Source organism: Oryzias latipes, chromosome 5, assembly GCF_002234675.1.
Source record: "Oryzias latipes chromosome 5, ASM223467v1".
In the NCBI taxonomy this organism is placed as follows: Eukaryota; Metazoa; Chordata; class Actinopteri; order Beloniformes; family Adrianichthyidae; genus Oryzias; species Oryzias latipes.
In genome coordinates, this window is record NC_019863.2 from 16340591 (window position 1) to 16360197 (window position 19607).

At 38.0% G+C, this 19607-nt stretch overlaps 1 protein-coding gene across 12 annotated transcripts in view; it reads left to right on the forward strand.

Moving 5' to 3' along the window:
• Window positions 1-19607, forward strand: part of magi1 (membrane associated guanylate kinase, WW and PDZ domain containing 1) — a 118876-nt gene that overhangs the window by 36943 nt on the left and 62326 nt on the right. For all 12 annotated transcript variants that reach the window (XM_011475077.3, XM_020703285.2, XM_020703286.2 and 9 more), the window contains exon 2: window positions 11689-11805. In XM_011475077.3, the coding sequence (XP_011473379.1) occupies window positions 11689-11805 (117 nt within the window). The remainder of the gene's footprint in view (window positions 1-11688; window positions 11806-19607) is intronic.

A 19607-nucleotide genomic window follows, 5' to 3' on the forward strand; every position in this document is an offset into this window, starting at 1 on the left:
AGGTGTAGAACCCGGAACGCACGCAAACCTGTGAGTCACATGACCACATCCATCTGTTTTTCAGTTTTTATCGAATAACAAGGCACTATCAGTCTTGTTTTTACAACAGATTAAAAACAAAATACAGCAAACGGACTTAACATGATCCTCAAAATGCATTCTTTGTGATATTTAATCTGCCATTTTTTAGTTTTGCTTTTAATCATGATGTGTTTTATTTGCTCCGAGACTTCTTTTGGTCCAGTCCCTGGTTACCTATTGTGAGTCATCAGATTTGGTTTTGTCTGACCTGGGACTGAACGTAAGACAAAGTCTAATCCCACTTGTTGCTGGTTTTGATTTATGACAAATAAATGTCTGTTGGCCATAAGTATTTCTAATTATTATCAACCGTCCATACAAAGTATCATCAGATTGCATTGCTAATGTTCAGGCATGGGTTGGTGTGTTTTTTTTTTAAACTTTCATCGGCTATTTGGATTCACTGCGGCTCTAGAATCCACATTCTTTTCTGCTTCATTGGGATTAGATTGGCAAACACTTCATTTACTCAGCCAGCCTCCAAGGTAAACACATCTGTAAGTCTCTGCAGCCTTAGCTCACTGTAACATTTGGTATGGGGCCGGCGCCCTTACATTTTTCAGTTTGAAGCAAATCCTTCTCTAGAAGTTAGCATGACCACCATTGAATCACCAACACAATGAATCCTCTGTATCCTAAATGAAGGGGTTAATTTTTACCAGCTGCATCTGTAACTCTGTAATTTCAGAGTTTACACAGACCGTATGCCAGGAATTTATCAAGTATTTGTCTTGAGTTGTGATTGAAAGGGATTACATTAGGAATCTGTCTTGACAATAATCCCAGTTCTGTTTTTTTCTTCTTTTTTTCTATAGAACATAACCAGAATCAACTTTCTTTTTGCTAGTTTTGTATCCCTAAGTTGTCTTCTGCTCTTGACAGTACACAGTGCGTCACGCAGCTTCACACATGCTGAGGATTTTCATGGACACTACATTTTCTTTCCCTTGGAAACTTTTGAAATCCCCCAAATTCATGCGGTATCAGCAGAAACGCCACAATCCCAGAGCTTGTTTGTTGCCATGTTTGCATGCAACTGAGTCTCCAGTGTGCTTGCAGGGTTTCTATTTGCTGATATTGGTGAGATTCTTCTTTGAATCATTGCATGTTTAAGCAGCTATAAGTTGGTGCAGCACCACGTGGGTCTTTTTTCAGATCTGAATACCTTCAGTTTATGAAAACATTAAATGCTTCTTTCCTGATGTATATTTTTTTATGTCTTGAGGGACTGTAAATCATATTCAGTTTTTGTTGCACATCAGGGTATTTCTTTCTGTCTCTGCTGTTCTCCTCATCATTGCTCTGCTCTTCGTCCATTAGCGGCTTTTCTTTGACATCAGGTGAAAAAAAAACAACCCATCCTGACTTGTTGCACACTTGCTGCAGATATGCTGTTTTTTTTTCTAAACTTCTTTTCTTCATCCAGCTGTAATGACAGAAAAAAAAAAACACATTTTCATAGATCAAAAAAAGACTATATAAAGTTGGGTTCATGTAAAGCAGATGCGTCTGTATTACTCTGAGACAGCAAATGCTTAGTTCAAAAACATGTAGTAAACTGTAGTAGAATATTTGCTCATACATTATTCTGCATGTTGTCAGTACATGAAGGGATAATTGTATTTCATCTGTGAAGGCCCACTGCAGCATGCAGGCTGAATATGGAAGCTTTTATTTACTCAAACAGAGCAAAACATGAAAACGTTGTTTTCCCCAAATGAGGAGAACTGAACACAAGATTAAAACTGCAATCTCATGTGTGAAAGCAGCGCAGAGAAGTGTGTGTGTGTGTGTGGGTGTGTGTGTGTTTCAATCAGCTACATTCATTAAAACCTAAGTTAAAACTTGAAACAGAAGTACAGTAAAAGGAGTGTGTCCATGCTCCTGCCAAACCTGGATCTGCCTCTGTGTGTGTGTGTGTGTGTGTGTGTGGGTGTGTGTGTGTGTGTGTGTGTGTGTGTCAGTCGTCACAACAGTCCAGGAGGGGACCTCTGTGGTAGATTAATGCTTTAAACTGGCAGAGGTCTTAGATCTGGACTGTCTCCAAACTGAGATTCAGTTGCAGCACACTTTTTTTTTTAAACCGGTGAACGCGTGTCTGGGTGAGCACATCCTCCTTCCAGGACTCTCAGTCACCACACTTAGAAGTTCCTCTCCCAAACTCCTCAGCTCAAAGTTAGCCTGGCACTTGCATCTTAGCTTGTGGATGGGGATGTGTGTGCAGAACCTAAATGAAATAAATAGTTTTAAGGTGGTTTGTTTAAAAATAAACACTTAAAAAGAAGTAAAAGGTCATGAACCTTCTGCTAAAGGTGACTACATACATTTGCTGCACTTTACTGTTGATTCACTCAGTAACTGGTAGTCTCCAGTGCTCCATACATGTCTGTTTCTGCTAGTTGTAGAATTGTGTGTATATGTGTGTGCGTGCTTGGCCTGGAGTCAGCTGTGAAGCGATGCAAGGCTGGATGAGCAGTGCCTGATGCTGACCCAAAAACCACTGTAGATGTGAGCAGCAGTGACTGCTGCCCTATTAGCCCACAACCTCCAACTCTGTGGCATGCATGTATGCATTTAATGAGATTTTCAGAAATAAATGTTTTAATGTGCAGAGGGAAAACTGTCTGCTCTATAATCTTCCATTTGCAAATGTGTGGAAATATGTTTTTTAATAACAAAAATAAAGGATGAGGTTGCACCTTTTTTTATTTTTATGCCCGTTCACTGTAGGATGGGCTTCTTGTATTTAAATGAGCGTGTAGTCATCCTGTACCTAAAATTAGATCTGCGAGCAGATGCGGTGTGTTTCAAAGTCCCTTTTTTTGCATGCATGTGTTGCTGAGTGTATTCATCTGCATGAGAACATGTCTGCATTTGTGCATTCAAACACCATTTTTAGTGCAAACTTGAGTCAGCAGTGACAGCAACAGGAAAGTGGGTCAGCTGTGTCTTCCCTTTGCATGATGGATGGATCAAAACCCTGGCTGATGGGGAACTAAAAGTTTTTCTGTTGATGGAGAGTTTGAGTTGGAAAAAATAAAATTTGTTAATGGAATAAAATCCAGAATGTGTGTTTTTCTAGGAAACGTTCAGTTTTTAGGAACTAATCTTTAAAACCATTTTATTTTTGGCTGTACACTTGTTTATATAGGTTACTGTTGTAACATATTCATCATCAAAGCTAAAGTGTAATCTATAGCTGCTATATCTCAACTCAAATATTTAAATTTACAAAAAAAAAGAAAAACATTTTAATTTGATTTTTTTTTTTCTTTTTTAAACCTCTCCATAAAAGTTAAGCTGTTTAAAAGTAGGTCCATGTTGTACAGGTGTGAGCACCTTCATACTCTGAGCTTTCACAAACATCATATGGTCCCCCTGCATTCACATGCTTATCAGGACACACACATCATCTTGAGCTCAATGTGCCCCCTGGTGGCAGAAATAATGAGCTTGCCCTGCGCCCCGAGGTGAGCCTGTCTGCAGCAGACCCTGCACAATCATGTCGAATAACTGACTCCTCCCCGTGTGGCCAATTAAGTCAGGGAAACTCTGATGAAGACATGGAGTCCCTACAGCTGGTTATACACACACGCACGCACACACGCACACACACACAGAGGCAGATCCAGGTTTGGCAGGAGCATGGACACACTCCTTTTACTGTACTTCTGTTTCAAGTTTTAACTTAGCTTTTAATGAATGTAGCTGATTGATACACACACACACACACACACACACACACACACACACACACACACACACACACACACACACACACACACACACACACACACACACACACACACAAACACAATGCTTGTTTGTCTAGCTGTAAAATCAAAGAGGAATGGAGAGATGCTGGAGTTGTTTCGGTGAAAGGCTCAAAACTGCAAAGACTTTCACATTTGAAGTGAAATCTAGGACAGAATTTGATCTCCGGTGAGAGGTTTGTCATTTAGACAGACGTGTTCAGTTTTGCTCTTTTAATCACTGAGGTCAGTTTCAAAATGTGGTTATGAATTATGCAAGGCTTTTTTTTATTCAGCTTATTAAAGTTATGAAACAGAGTTTGATCATTTTGGGTGGAATAGGAAGTCTTTAAAGCTCTTTTCTAAAAAGTCTTTTCAATGCTTGGCCTGATTTAAAGGAAGACGAAGCCTCCTGTAAGCATCTGAAACTCTAATATAGTCGAGTTGTAAAGTCCTTGTTCAGCTCCGTCATCGTCTGTTAATTGTGTTTTCTGTGTCTTTTGAGAACAGTGCTGGTGGTGTGTGACATGCATACACATATTTTGTTTTAAAAAGGAGCATAAAAAGTTACGTGAAGATCTTATTTCTGCTGTCAGATTGCAGATGGGGAAACCGTCTGTTTTATTGCATCTCTTCGTGAGTAAACAGATCCTCAGCTCTTTTCCCATGTGGACGTCTGCAATCAATGAAGGCAATCTTGATCATGGTAAACAAGCAAACAGTTCCAGGACAAACAGCCATACAGAAAGGGTTAATAATATATCAGAGACTTTTCTGAGACCCTGGTATTGATTTAGTTTTTTTTTTCCCTTTGGTTGTGTGTGTGTGGGTTGAAATTTAAACCCACAACCTGAACCAAAATGTCAGAGTGTTCAGTGAAACTTCATATTAGCAAGGACTTTATTAATCCCTGATGGGAAATGAAATGGTTGCAGCCATCTGTCAGTCAGGAAAGGTCACCCGCTCACTCCTAAGAATCAGTATGGACTCTCACTGCTGCAGGTAGGAATGGCCTTCTGCTCATTCCCGTTAGGATGACACTCTTTCGTATTCAGAATCACTCCAGCTGTTGTTTAATGATGACTTGTCCTCCTTTTTGATGCTGACTTCCAACTCTGCCTGCAGAAACACAGGATTTTGCTCTTGTAGCTGTGTCTCACCTCACACATTCATTTTCCTTCTCCATATTCTTGTGCTGTTTTCACTAATGTTGTGAGCTCATCCGCCTTTCATGCTCTGATCACTGAATAGGAAATTGATTGTGCATCTTTTCCCTCATTCTTGCCCCTGCTCTGCATCTATAAAGCCTCCTGTTAAGCTTGAACTTTGAGACTTTTTGGAGGCAAATAGACTTACAATATACTCAGGATGCTTGTTGCTATGGCGATGCAGCATAAAGAAAAATACACCAAACGTGCCAAAGCTACGCAACAATCGCTAGATGTGCACAAACTTCAAGCATGTTTACAAAATCATTTTAGAATGAAGTCGGCTGAACAAAGTTGAATTTGAGTTAAATTTAGTAAAGATGCTCCCGAGTTTTCATCACAATTTATCAACCAATTTACTGCTTGTTTCAGGGTCTTCCTTCATCCATGTTTGTCCTTTCTATGCTTTTCTAAATTTGAATAACAAAAAGAATCACAAAGTAGTCAAGTAAATGGCTTCAACATAAGTTTAGGTCGTTTTGTTGAGTATGACCTCAACAGCTCATTTGAACTAAAATATTGGGTCAAACTGAGGTCATCGGTGATTTAAGCTGCTAGGATTGGCCACGTCATCTTGACTAAGGAAATCCTAAATTAAAATCTATTTTTGGTTGTTTTCAAGCTGCACAGACAGTTCATCACTCTGAGTCTTTCATTTTTCCTTAAATGAAGCTCAGGATATTTTATGGAAAATCAAAACACAGATATATTTTGTATTGTCTGAGTATTAAGTGTCTTTTTTTATTTTTCCCCCAATATTTTTCTTTTTTAAATTTGAACAGAACTCTGTAAGAAATCCATTATTTTTTTATTAAATAATGATTTTGGATGCTTACATTTTCAATCTAATTTATACTTTAGACTTAATATATTGTGTGTGTGCGTCGGGGGGGGGGGGGGGGGGGGGTTAATTGACTAACCTATTAATAAAAACTTGTAAAGGAGTTGATATTTTTTTAAGTAAAACTACAAATACAGGCAAAAATCTGTTTATTTTTGTAATGTCCAGATGATCCAGAAGGGGGCAGCAGACTATGCCTGGCTGCAAACTATTCCTTATGGTGAGTTCACATATAGCACCCGTTGCTATGGCTACAGAGACTGTCCATGACTGTCATGCAAACCAAATTCAACAAAGCATAGGGGGTAGTGTTGAGCTCAGAGACACAAATGCTCACACATCCTATAGACACACTAGTGCACAAGAACTTCTCTCTGTGACAATGATCTCCACTTGACTGGCTGTTCATTACAAGCACATTTTCTTTAAAAAACAAACCCCTATTTATGGCATTTGTCATTTTTAAGGGTCTTTTTTATTTGCAACCATAACTGAATTTAATTACTTGACACCTTGACCCAAATAAAGCCAAACAATGTGGACAAGGCCAGTGTGGACCAGTTAAGACCAATGCTGTCACTTAATCATTATGACATATGGTTAAGCTCTGATCAGTGGAGATGAGAATGTGGACTGTAGATAACTGAATCAATTAAATGCTGATTAGTCCTGATTATCTGATTAACTGGAGCTGTGGTAGAACCGCTCACTTAAGAGATGATTACTTAGGCAATGGCTTCTAGCAGCTTGTGCTTGTTGCTTAATTTAACTTAGAGCTGGTTGGACCAGCCGGAGTGGCACGAACCTTCGTGTTTGGCTTCTGATCCGGGCTTAAGCAGAAGTGCTGATTTACTTGTTCAGTCACTCTGACTTTTGTTAGTTTGTATATCAGATTCCTCATAAAAGCCTAAAGTGGCTTTTATGAGGAATAAACTTCACTTGAAAAAATAAAGAATCTGTATCTGTATTTCATCTGTATTGTGATTGAGCTGAAAAAATGTTTTAGAAAAATATAAAATACTGGCGGACTTAGAAATGAATAGATTTATAAATGAGTGTAGATAACCAACTAAAAAAGCTTTTATTCTAATTATAGCTTCTGGCAGGCAAAATGCCACTTTCAAAAGACAATTCAATAGAGAAAAAGGGAAAAAAAAGTTGTTAGTGTATCCAACATCAATACAACACTCAGAGCACAGCCAAACATGCTGGGACTGCCAATTCTGACTTGGCTACATGCAGGACTGGCTGGCACTCGGACATATGACGGTTCCCCGTTTTGTCACATATACTGTTGCTTTGCAGAAAGAGGATCAATGTTTCTTCTGGTTGAAGTCACCAACCATTCCCAGTCTGTTCATTCCGTCTCTGCAAAAGTTTTTTTTTCCACACTGCTGTGTGAATTGCATCACTGGAGAACGGTGGAACATGTCTTTCAGCTTCTGTTCTTGTGGTACCGAAAGGTGAGACGAGCGGCGTTTGGAAGTGTCAGCCAGAATGGTGAAGGTCTTGTTTGTCACGGTGGGTTTGCAGCAGCTGATTCTAACTTCTAAACTGAAAACTACACTGCAGTCAGTTTGATTACAAAGTAACTGCAAACCAGTCTCCACTCTCAAAATGGGGGAACAGAAAACATCTTTTGCTCGATTCTAAAAGATCTTGGCGTCTTTGTCACATTGTTTCATGACATTTACACTGGGAGGGGCTGTGACCTTTTATGGACTTTTGTTTGGAGACATCAAAACTTGGTCATTTGATTGATGGGTTGTTAGTTCTACCCATTGACTGTGATATGATAAGCTGACTGAGTGACCCGTTCCCCTTCAAATAGAACCTGCTGGTCCCAAAAATCTAAACTCCAATAGACTTCTATTGAGGAAAAAAACATACTCGTTACTTTGTCATATCTGTCAGAATAACTATTCTTGCTGTGCTACCTTTTTTTTTGAAGATGTTCATGCTAATGCTCATTTTTTTTCTGTAGTGCAAGTTATCCCAGTTATAAACTGGCCAATCAGATGTCATGAAAAAACTTTGTTGTCTCACATCCAACGTTGAAAACGTTTGATTGACAGATTCTCCTGAGCCTGCTTTCAAGTGATTGAGGTGTGGACTTCCATCAAGCTCACTCCTGATTGGCGAGAGTGGTTGCCATAGAACTCGGACCAGCCGCTGCCTCCTGACAATTTCTGACTCCAACATGGCAACGTTTGTGTTGCAAGAAAATGGCGACTGAATTGACTTGATTTCGTTTGATCTGGAAACAAGTCATTTTCTATGGATGACGCCACATTCCTTCAGTCCAGTCCTCATATACAGTCAACGGTTCTACCTGCCAATGGTGGTGTAATGCCAATCTAATGGGTTCTATTCCTAGATTAATAGGCCAGAATAAAGTTGATATAATTGTGAGGCTAATCACTGTGGAAAATGAAAATGAATTTGGATTTTTGTTTAGAAATTTAACAAAAATCTTAAATATTCCTAAAGCTTTATTGATCATCAGTGTTCTTGACATATCTTTTTGTAGTTCTGGCCTGATTGTATAGAATAATTAAAAAAATAAGAAAATAACTTATTGTGAATGCTCTACATACAAACTCGTATGATGGTCCATCCACTTTTCTCATGGAGAGAAAGGTGGATGGACCAAACTAGACTTTTTTTATTCAATATTTAATTTAATAATAGACTTAGAATGACAAGAAGAACAAATAGTTTCACTGAATTCTTCACCATTTTAAACGAGTCAATTCTCTTTACACGTGAATTTCAGAATAAGCAATTCACATACAAAGAATGAAAGAAAACCTCATGACACTACGAGTTCTAGAATCTTTCCAATTCCAGATCAGCAGAAGGCAGAAAAAACCTCCCCTTTCGCTCTCCCCTGCACACGGGAGGATCAAATTATTTCCATGCTGCGAATACAGATGTCAGCTGCCAGCGGAGGGTCTCGCCTCTGCCATGTCTGGCTATGCATGTCTGATCAGGGACTTGGCTGGGTGATCAAATCTAAGAGCGCTGGGGTGGGCTCCACAGGACAAGCCTGGAAAAAAGGACACAATTCAGCAGTGTTTAGTCTTTTGATGTTGACTCTGCATTCCATGCTGTCCTTTATTTTTTTTTTCATTTTTATACATGCTCTACCCACTCTTTCTGCCTCTTATGTGAACCCCCCACCCATTTGCCTTTTTTCTGTCGCGTTCCCCTGTTTATTTTAGAGAGCTTATGGAAAATCTGTAGCAGGTGTGTTCTGTTTAAAGGAAATGTCATCTTTAATGTGTTTTCTAAAGGATTTGGGGCGATGGTCACAGTTATTCACCCTTTAGAAGGATTTCTGTGTGCCATGTGGCTAAAATGACTCCAATATAGTTGTAGGCTGAGTTTTTGGGATTGATGTTCCAAACTAAATAATTTTAAGATTATTTTAGGATTTATGTCCTGATCAGAAATTTTTTTTTTTTTTGTGGCCCCAATCCGATTTGGAGTCATTTGATTTTGAGTATCTGTCGATACCGAGTCCCAATCCAATACTTTCTAAAACATTGAAAAAAAAAGGAAAGAAATGTAATAAAGAGATCCTGGTTGAGTCCTATTTTTATTTTATTAACCTTCTTTTAGCATGTAACTCTTAAACAGAGCACTTCTGTGAAGTATCTTAAGCAATCCAGTCAAAACAGTGCAACTATTAACTAGAAACAAATGTTAACTATTAACTTGGAAATAATAGGTGACAATGTGAGAAAATTTGGCGACTGTAGCAGTAGTACCTTCAGAGCTATTGAACATTTTTGATCTTGGGATTCAGATCTCCATTAAGAAATGAAGAAAGAAAAAAAACTTTCTTCCAAAATTGTTTTTACATAAAAATGATGATGAGTGACTATAATGACTCATGGCTAGCTCAGATCAATGTAACCATTTATTGGTTTGTTGAAAAAGTTGGTTGTTTTTTGAGACATTATGGATTTATTCATTTTTGATCACTTTTTCCCAGAGTCTGCAATTTGCCATTGTTTTAATGCCATTTCTCTGTCGGCAGTACGGAACAAGCCTTTCTCATTCAAAAGAAACAGAATTAAGATCTTTTCTCTGTTGAAATGCCTTTGTAGGTTGTTGTTTTTTTATAAAAACGTCTCGGTCAATATAAAATTATTCTTGCGTTATAGGAAAATGTGTAAACATTTGGATTTTGTTTTAGAGTCACTTTTTTCTCATGTTTTCAACCTAGAATAATTGAGTTCCTTTGGTCCCTGTTGGAGATGGCTTTTTTTCATGAATTTCTTGTACATTCCGGACTTCGATCATCTTCTAGTGAGAAGTCTGGCACCAAATAATGCCTGTTGCTTATTCGATTAGTTTAACATAAAAGCTCACTTCAGGGATTGTAGTAGGCTTTTTGTCAGGCTGAGTGCTGGCTTATGACCTGTTGTGAGGATAACAGAGTGATATGTGTGCACGAAACTCTGCCAGGAGCAGCGTTTCCTCCCAGGAAGAGCTTAGGCAGTGTGACAGAAAGTCAAACGCTCTTCAATGGCGGATATTTAGAAGACCAACGATATGTAAGCTTTTAAAAACTAGTGGTTTCTAAAACAACTGTTGTGAGACTTCCAAAATGTTCATAGTTTGTGACATTTTTTCAGGCAATTTTATGAGTCTCCTCGAATCAATAGTTTCTAGAATATAGTGGTTACTACTAAATACAGGGACGGCCTTCCTACCGAGGTGCTAAAGTCATGTCTATTTCCAGTAAGAGCATTTTACAACAATTTTGTTATAACTTATCAACTGCCAAACCAGATTTTGAGATCAAATTAAAAAAAAAAAACATAAACAAGTTGATCTAAAAATCTGATGGATGTAGTTTACAAAAATTGAGGGATCTTACCATACAGTAGGATTTGTTGGCATTAAAAATTCTGTCAAGGCAAACCAGAAATGCTTGTAAACCATCATCCTTACTGTCTTAAGACTCTACTGTCTCTTTAGGAATATTAGCTGAAATCTGTCCTAAAGTAAAAGTCAGCTGTTTCATATGGTATCATATTTGTGGGACATGCCCATCAGGCATTAGTTGTATTTTTATTACATGAACCTCTATAATCATTCTGCCAGCCAGTGGAGAATGATATTCTGTACTGTGCTAACAAACTCAATCATCTTATTATACACACAAGAACACATTAATACACACAGTTGCCATGGAAACAGGATTCGGGGCCTTGGTTTGCTCAAGACGACCAAAATTTTCAGCATCTGTAGATGGATGGAAGATTATAAATGGACACTGATGTACAGTCGACCTTTATAGGTTACTTGTTTTTTGTTTGTTTTGTTTTTTGTTGTTGTTGCATAAACTCATTCATGAGTTTACATTTAGAAACAATCATCAACTTTTTGTCTGCATCCTTTCACACCCTTTTTGTTTGTAATGATGTCACATTGCTTGTGCTTCGTTTGCACATTAAAACTGGAAGCAATGTGAACACTCATCGTAATAACCACCCACAGACAAACACTCAAACGCACACTCGGACTCTCTCCAGCCGTGCTTGCCTTTCAGTAGCCTAATATGTGTCTGAAGTCCAGATGGCGTAGCTGTGGGAGTGCAGCTCCGTGGTGTTGGCTGCGGCACTCCCAGTCTTAGTTTTGGCTAAGTCCTGTTGATGGAAAAGAAAGCCTTCGGCGAGTGCCCATTAGACAATGACGAACTTGTAAAGCTTTTATTTTCGCTCATCTTGTTTTGATTTCAGTTGCCATCATACAGTAAAATGATGTTTTTTGTGTTTGTTTTTGATGACAGGAAACAAGCTGAACAAGGACCTAAAGACTTACTTGAGTCAACGCTTCCAGAAATCGTCGGCTGACCACGAGCTGCAGCAGACCATCCGTGACAACCTTTACCGTCACGCAGTGCCTTGTGAGTTCGTTACTTCACCTTGTGAATTTACAGCTTTGAGTTGGTTATTTAGAGCATTGACTCAAACAGATACTACCTTCTTTAACCAATCACAACTGATTGTTTTGGTCTAAAAATATAAGTCCTTCTGATTAGACTGAGTTACTTGAATCTTTGGTGGAACAACTGCTACCATGCTTTTAATTTGTTGTTTATTTGTTGTTTTTCCCTCAAAAAGTGAACAGCCAGAGGATCTGTTCTATTTCTCACCTTGCTGCCAACTTTAAAAAATGTTGATGAAACACAGAAATATCCAAAACCAGTTATAAACTTTGTAACCATCTGTCTAACTGGATGGGTAATCTGCCTAAGAAAGACAGTAAGATTGATGTACAACGCTACATGACATCAATTTTGCCATGTTTGAAATGTATATTACATTCCCCACCATATTCTCCTACTTAGATTAATAACTCCATTCATCATCATCATCGTGGTGCTTGAATTGGAATTCCCAACTGAACTTGAAAAAGTGCTGCTTTCTAGACGTCTTGTGCAGAATTTAGCAGTCACCTACTTCAGTCAGAAGTATTTAGGGATATTTGATTCCATAACTCATATATTGGTGTGCATCTGTTGTCTCTTCAATTCGTTCATCCCCAACCCTTTCTGATAAATGTCTGTGTGTTCAAAAGGCTTTTTTAAAGGACATGATCAGTTTATGTCCATGGCCATATGTCAAGCAGACACAAGTAGAGAGTGGGGGTCAGGCAGTAATACCCATTTTAATTAATGAGTGATCCCTGAAACACCAGTGTAGCATCCTGATGCTATTTGAAGTAAACAGAACATGACACTTTTCTTTGAGCTTCCTGATTTACTGGCCTGCACATTTGTTGGCATGTGTTTTAAGTGGAAGTAGTCCTCTGTGATGATTGCTTTTTTTTAAATTTTGAATAGAAAGGTAAGGTTTGCTATGGATCTGTCCTGCCCATCTGAAAATTGTTGTTTAAAAAATGTGTCTCAAAATTAGCAAGAATATTATTGAGGTCATCTAACGGTTGTTCTGTTGTAACATGTGTTGTAGACACATATTGATAAAAGTAATCATCTGTTGTTGTTGTTTTTTTTGTCTTTTTACATCACTCAAAAGAGCTTACACCGATTTTATACTGTTTTGTATAGTCTCTTATTACTCCCTATGCCATTTGTTTTGAATACTCTTTAGAACTAGGGGTATAACAAATAATTGACTTAATTGATGAATCAATGAATCAGTTGCTAACTGAATCAACCTATACCATTATGAAATCTTTTCAAAATGAAACAAATCCATTAGATCAATATTGTAAAATACCATTTAGATTGATTGAGGCAATGTAGGTTTATTTTACTATTACATAAAAACGACAGTGTCATCACAGACACGTGATGGCAGCAAAACATGATCAATCCATCATTACAGTCCAATGTGTGGAAACACTGAATTTTACAAAAACATATAACCACACAATGTGGTAGAATGTTCTTATAATGTTCCCTTTGTATATTATTTTGATGTGGAAAAGCAGTAGGCTGAACTTTATGAAACTAAAATGTGAATGGATTTGCCATTAACTCTTACTTGTTTGTTTAAACACATAATTTAGACTTAATTATCTTGCAAGAAATTCAAGGAATCTGGACCACTTTACCTGCACTAATCAGTACCCAGATATTTATCTCTGAGTCACACTGGTGGAATTTTTGGCTAGAGAAGTCCTGTATTGATTTTAGGTCCATGAATTTGAGCGATCAAATTGAACTAATATCGACTACGCAGCAACCACAAATTATTATCAATCGAATCAAATCGTTGTTAAAATGAATCGATACACCCCCATTTAAAACATAATTAACTTTACATTAGACTTTAACATTACGGTAATTGTATGGTAATTATACCACCTACTATATACCTGAAGGAGCTATGATCATGTAACTTTAATGCATGAGCTCTTTTGACAGACAGTTGGGTTCTTTGGAGTTCCTGCCTATCAGTAATGGTATGGTAGAAAACAGTTTGAGAGCTGTTAGAAATGTGTTTGTTCTGTGCAAGCCATGCAAATGTCAAACATACCTATGCTCAATGCAGTCTTGTGATTTCGACTTATTTTAACCAGACTCTTAAAAGCTTTTTATTGCCTCACAGCATCTTAACAGACTTATCTTGGTCAAGTTCGGGTATTAAGCAAAACCTTTTTAAATTGATAGATCTGCCTGATGCTTCCAGTTCTTTGTTGATGAAGCAAAGGATTTGCATTTTCTTAAGAATTTTTTTTTCCTCCAACCTATTTGTATTGACAATGAGAGGGTGTAGGCTGTCATGATCTTGCCATGCCGGTTTACTGAACACACAAAGTTTCTTTTACATCACAAACAGGTGATCACATTTCTTTCTAACATCTCTCGATGAAATATCTCACTCTAAAAACAACAGAATATTCGGCAAGAATTGGAGAGACGTGCAGTAGTTCTTTGTTGGATTATACAGAGGTGACCTCCTCACCCATTCTGGCTTTCAGCTTTTTGTATTGGTCAGTGAGTATTTGCACATTCATCTAAAAACGTATAATGCAGAGAAAAATTGAAACTCTGGTTTACAAGTCGGAACACAGAGAAAAGGCTTCACACTACATGCGCAGTACACTCAAAAGCAAACAAATAAGCTCAAATGTAAAATGTGTTTTTTTCTTCTTCTTCCAAACTACTTAATTTTGACATTCTAAACCAAAAGTAACTACTTTAATGTTTTACACGACAAGAGATGCTATATTATTTGTAAGATAAGAGGGTTTCATTTTGGGGCATTAAACACTTAATATAAAAGTAGCATAAGTAGTTCTTCTTTGCCTACTTGGTCAATCCTGTTTGAGTGTTTTGTTGAAGTTCTGGTGTTTTGTCCTACAGACGTATGCTACTTTTTCTTTTTCTAAAATCTTTAAAAAAGCTGGAGAAACATGTTTTTGTTTCAATGAAAATTTTGTTTCAACAGGTATTTAGAGTGATTAAACTTTTATTGTTTGGGGGGAGGGTGTCCCTATAGGTAGGGTCTTGGATTGCATTGGAGGAAGAGCATAAATAATACTTGTCTGGATCTAGTTGAACAACTGGCATGTCTGAAAGGATAGAGCAGGCGGTGTACTGGTTTCTGAAAAGTTAAAGTCCCACTCCGAAGATCTTTTGATCTATTTTAAAAGCGTTCCTTGTGGTCTTTCAGTCATGTTTATGCTGTTTTTAGCCACAATCAAAAAATCAAGGATGTAAGACGGCGTTTATTTCCCATCATCTCTTTGTTTGCACACACTCCCACTGCCTTACAGCCAATCACACCCCCAAACCAACATTACCAGTCCAACAAAAATGGCTATCGATGTTGGAGCTATCCAGTCGTACAGTTTTTTACCAGAAGCCAGCCTGGATGAGAAAAATGAAGACGTACTTGGATCTATTTGTCTGCAAGTGAATTAATCAGAATGGAGTGGAGCAGGGAGGGTGTGGTCTGCCGATTGGAGCTTCTACATGGCAACTAGAAGCTTTCGTAAATGTTTTTTTTCTTTGTCTGCTCTTGATTCACACCGATTTTAATATATACATATTTAGGAATGCAGTTTTAAACTTAGTTGTCTTTATTTATCTCTTCTATAATGAGGGAACGCTGCAGGAACATGTTCAAAACACCAAAGACCGGATTTTCATCAGAGTGGGTCTTTAAGTAATGCTTGGAGTTGTTCAATGTCTGTTTGTTCTCGACTTTGACCAAAGTGACTCTTGGATACCGAGCAGAGGCAGTACATTGTCAAATATTCACTTGCTCAGTCCTTCGTTTTGGTGGTTTTAAAATCCAAAAATGTGGTTTTGCTAATGAATAGTGTAATTGATCAATAATTTTTGTTTATACAGCACTTTACATGTACATATTGGTGTTTTACATGCCTCAACAAGATTTCAAACACACAAACACTGAACAGAGATGATAAAAATATATATCAAATAATAGAGGAGAGAGAATGAATTGTAAATATGTTGTACTGAAACAGTGCCATCCTGCTTTGTCGCTCCCGTCCTCCCCCATCTGCTGAGGCATTTACTTACTTGCCTCATGGTCACCCCATTCACACGTTCAGCATTTCCATTTTCCCAGCCCTAACCCCCCCCTCCATGGCTCATGACACCATAGCCTCCTGTCATCCTCTGCCTCCGCTGCTCCCTCTTTCCCTTACGAGCAGTCTTTGTCTTCCTCTCATTTTTCCTGCCAGTTGACAGCGATCGTCTGACGCGCAGGAAGAGGTGGGAAGGATTTCTCTGTTGGGTTTTTACCTGGTGTTAAAGCTCACCATTCAGTGTCCGCAGCCTTGAAAACTAGACTGGTCGCTCCTGCATCAAGGCAAGTAGCGGCATTGCATAGTGATGTGTTTTTTCTTTCATCGTCTGTTTTAACTGCTCGGGTTTGCAGAAGCCCGCTTTCACGTGCCATCATTTACGAGGCTGGCAGTGCAGACGATTGGACGACCTGTATATAGGCTAAGAGGACGCCTCAGAGGGAGGTGGGGGCTGAAGCTGCAGGGATCGTGATGGGGGTGGGGTGGGGTTTGGATGTGGGAAGGGGGGAGAGAAGGGGGATGGGCATCGTGCTGAAAGGGTGACACTGTGCAAGAATGGGGGAAGAAAAAAAAAAGGTAGAGGGAAACTCACTTAAATCAACGCTTATTCAGCTCACCAGTCGAGCTGATAGAAAAAATCTGCATGAACTGGACTCGCTGGCGCCGACTGATGTGAACACGTTTGTGTCCATTGACTGTGAAAACAAAAGCTGCCATTCTGGTTCATGGCAGCTATAAATCCCACAGACAGATTACATTGTGATAACTGAACCAAACTCTGTTATCAACTAAAAACAGAAACAGGTAAAAATATCATTTATAGCAAATAGCTTAATATTTTGACTTGACTTCATCTTTTTTACTCCGTTACCTGTTTTGAAGTTTTGCCATCTTTAAGCAGCAGCAGCTGTGGTGTGATACAACTTCTTTAGTTTTAAGGATTCAGAGGATTCAAAGGGGTTTATTGTCATATATACAGTAGGGAAACTGGTTTCACTGTGCAATGAGATGTTTAATAAGGGTAAGATATTTACAGGATATCTGAAACATTCACACTAAATATAAAATATAACTATGTAATAAATGACTAAACTTATATGGAAATTCAGCTGAGAATAACCGTGCAGTAGAGACTTTTGCGAGAAAACACCGAGACACACTTGGATGTTGAAGATTAAGATGCAAGAACAGTAATAATAAACAATGAGTATGTGCAAAGGTGCTTTTTGTTGTTTCAAAGTCCTGTCAGCTGTTAAGAAGTCTGATGGCAGAGGGAATGAAAGAGCAACAGTTAATTTATTCCTCTCCACCCTTTTGTGACTTGTGTGATGCTATGGGGTTGAGCAATTCAAATTTCAATTCAATTCAGTTCAATATTTCCAGAATTGCTGCTGGGTTATTATGCTAGACATGACACTCAAGTGTTTGTAGACGGTAAACAACACAAAGGAAAAAACAAACCGCAGGGAAATGACTAGATCTGTCATTTGAAATGGAACACATAAGGAAATATATCACCACATACAGATTCCATTTACAAATTTATTTACTTATCTGATAAATATTTTCCAATTTTTTTCTGGTAAAAATACTATTTTGCCATAAAATATGGAGACCCAGCAGAAATAAAGAAGTTCTTTTGTTTATGATAAACTGTCGAGCCAAAAAATGGAAAAAAAAACAAACAAACTTTTTCTGACACAAAGTTTATAATAGTCCATGTGACAGAAAGCTGGGTAAAGAGGTGTTGTGTCTGACATAAAGTCACATTAAGTGACCCAAGGCACCACAAAGCTTCGCCCCTACAAAACCCAACATACTCTCACAAATCCCTGGAACTTAAGCTACATACTAACCTGGCATGTGTGGCATGTTCAAGAACACACTGAACGCGCTTTTAGCATATGGTGTTCCTGGAAGTTTGTCGCTACCTGACTGTAAGCACATGTACTTACAGTTAGAAGAGGCTTTGTCCCAAAAGTTGTAGTGGAGCAAATCATTTGAATCTTGATCTTGGTTTAACTTTCAGCACGGGTTCAAGTGCTGCACATTTTGTACGTAGAGCCCAAAAACAGACTTCAAATTTGCATGGCAACACATGAACAGGAGAGTTTTGAATGCGGTAGCACGAAACACGCATATACACATGTTTACATAGACTTTTCATTGGAAGCGGTCACACGATTGCGCTCTTCTGAGCTCGGTGTGAATGTAGAATCAACTGTTATTAAACAAATAAAAATGTAGTAAAATATTAAAATACTAATACTTAAAAATACAGACGCGAGTCTGTTTGCGTTCGGCGGCTGTTTGCACTACATCTCCCATGATGCATTCGGTTAAAGTCACAGCGTCTCAGCGCACAATGAGTCTTCCTATGACGTCTTGAAACAACAACGAACACACATCAAACAGTTTTTAAATCTTTTAACTTTTATTACATCTTTTAGAAAAAACAGCTGCAACTTCCAGCTTTTTCTGCCAGAATTATCATAAAAATGTATGAGATGTATGAGAAGAGGCTGTAGATCAATACAGAAGATGAGTTTCTCCTTTTTTTATTTTTGGATGCTGGTGTGCCGCGGGATTTTTGATAAGGTTAAAGTGTGCCGTGGCTCAAAAAAGGTTGAAAAACACTGATCTAGAGGACACAGAAATAGAGAAGAGATTGATCCATTTGTAACATTAGCAAAAATGTATCACACTTTAAAGTGTAGCCTTGCTGACGTTAAAGTGTTTATGGTAGTTGGGGAATTCCAATTGGTGACAGTGTATATATCTCTTCCACCAAGATTAATTGATTGAAATGGTATTTGCTCAATTCAACTAATTGATGTTATGCTTTTTTTGTCACGCAAAGACATTACAGATTAAATAATTTTCAGATTCAGATTGGACGATTGAATGCTAAGTAGGTAGTATTAAAAGATAGGTTGACGCAGTCAATATGTTATTTCATCTTAAACAGTTTTTGATGCTACATTATTACTTGTGACAAAATCAAATTGGTCTCATTTTTCTATAACAATGTTTAGCCACATACGTTAGTATACAATTTAAAATATTTGTGTCAAGTTTGGCACCTGAAAATTGTCATTGGAGTTCCCAGGACAATGTTTCAAAGTATATTAATGATTTGACACCAAAATCAAAGTTGTTTAGTCTTTTTTTTTTTAAACTCAAATTCATGGTTTAGATTTGTTAAGAAAATAATAGAGAAAAGAACTATATCAAAGTTTATAAATGTTTGTTATTTCTTTGTGAGTCATGATAGCAACCACCCAAAACTGAAGCAATGCTATATGCTGAAATGCTTGAGTATCACACATGGCCTTTGACCCTGCACCCAGTTGCATCTTTTCCTCCCCCCCAACCCCTTTCTTCTGGCTACCAAGCATGGAAAATGAGCCTTTTTGCAGGGATGTATCATGTCTTTTTCTACATTTTTATCAAAACAGCCCCATACAATTATGTGTTGGAGTTTGCACTTTCTTAACAGCATCTTATTTCTTGACTTTGCTTTTCTTCGATGAAATTTTGTTGAGCTTATTGGGTGTTTTAATGTGTTTTAGACATGCAAATATATGCCGCTCCCATCTCACTCACCCAGTTCATTCTTTCAAACTCATCCCTCCTCTCTGCTCTCAAAATGTTTTTGAATAGTCTGTGTTGCAACAAAGT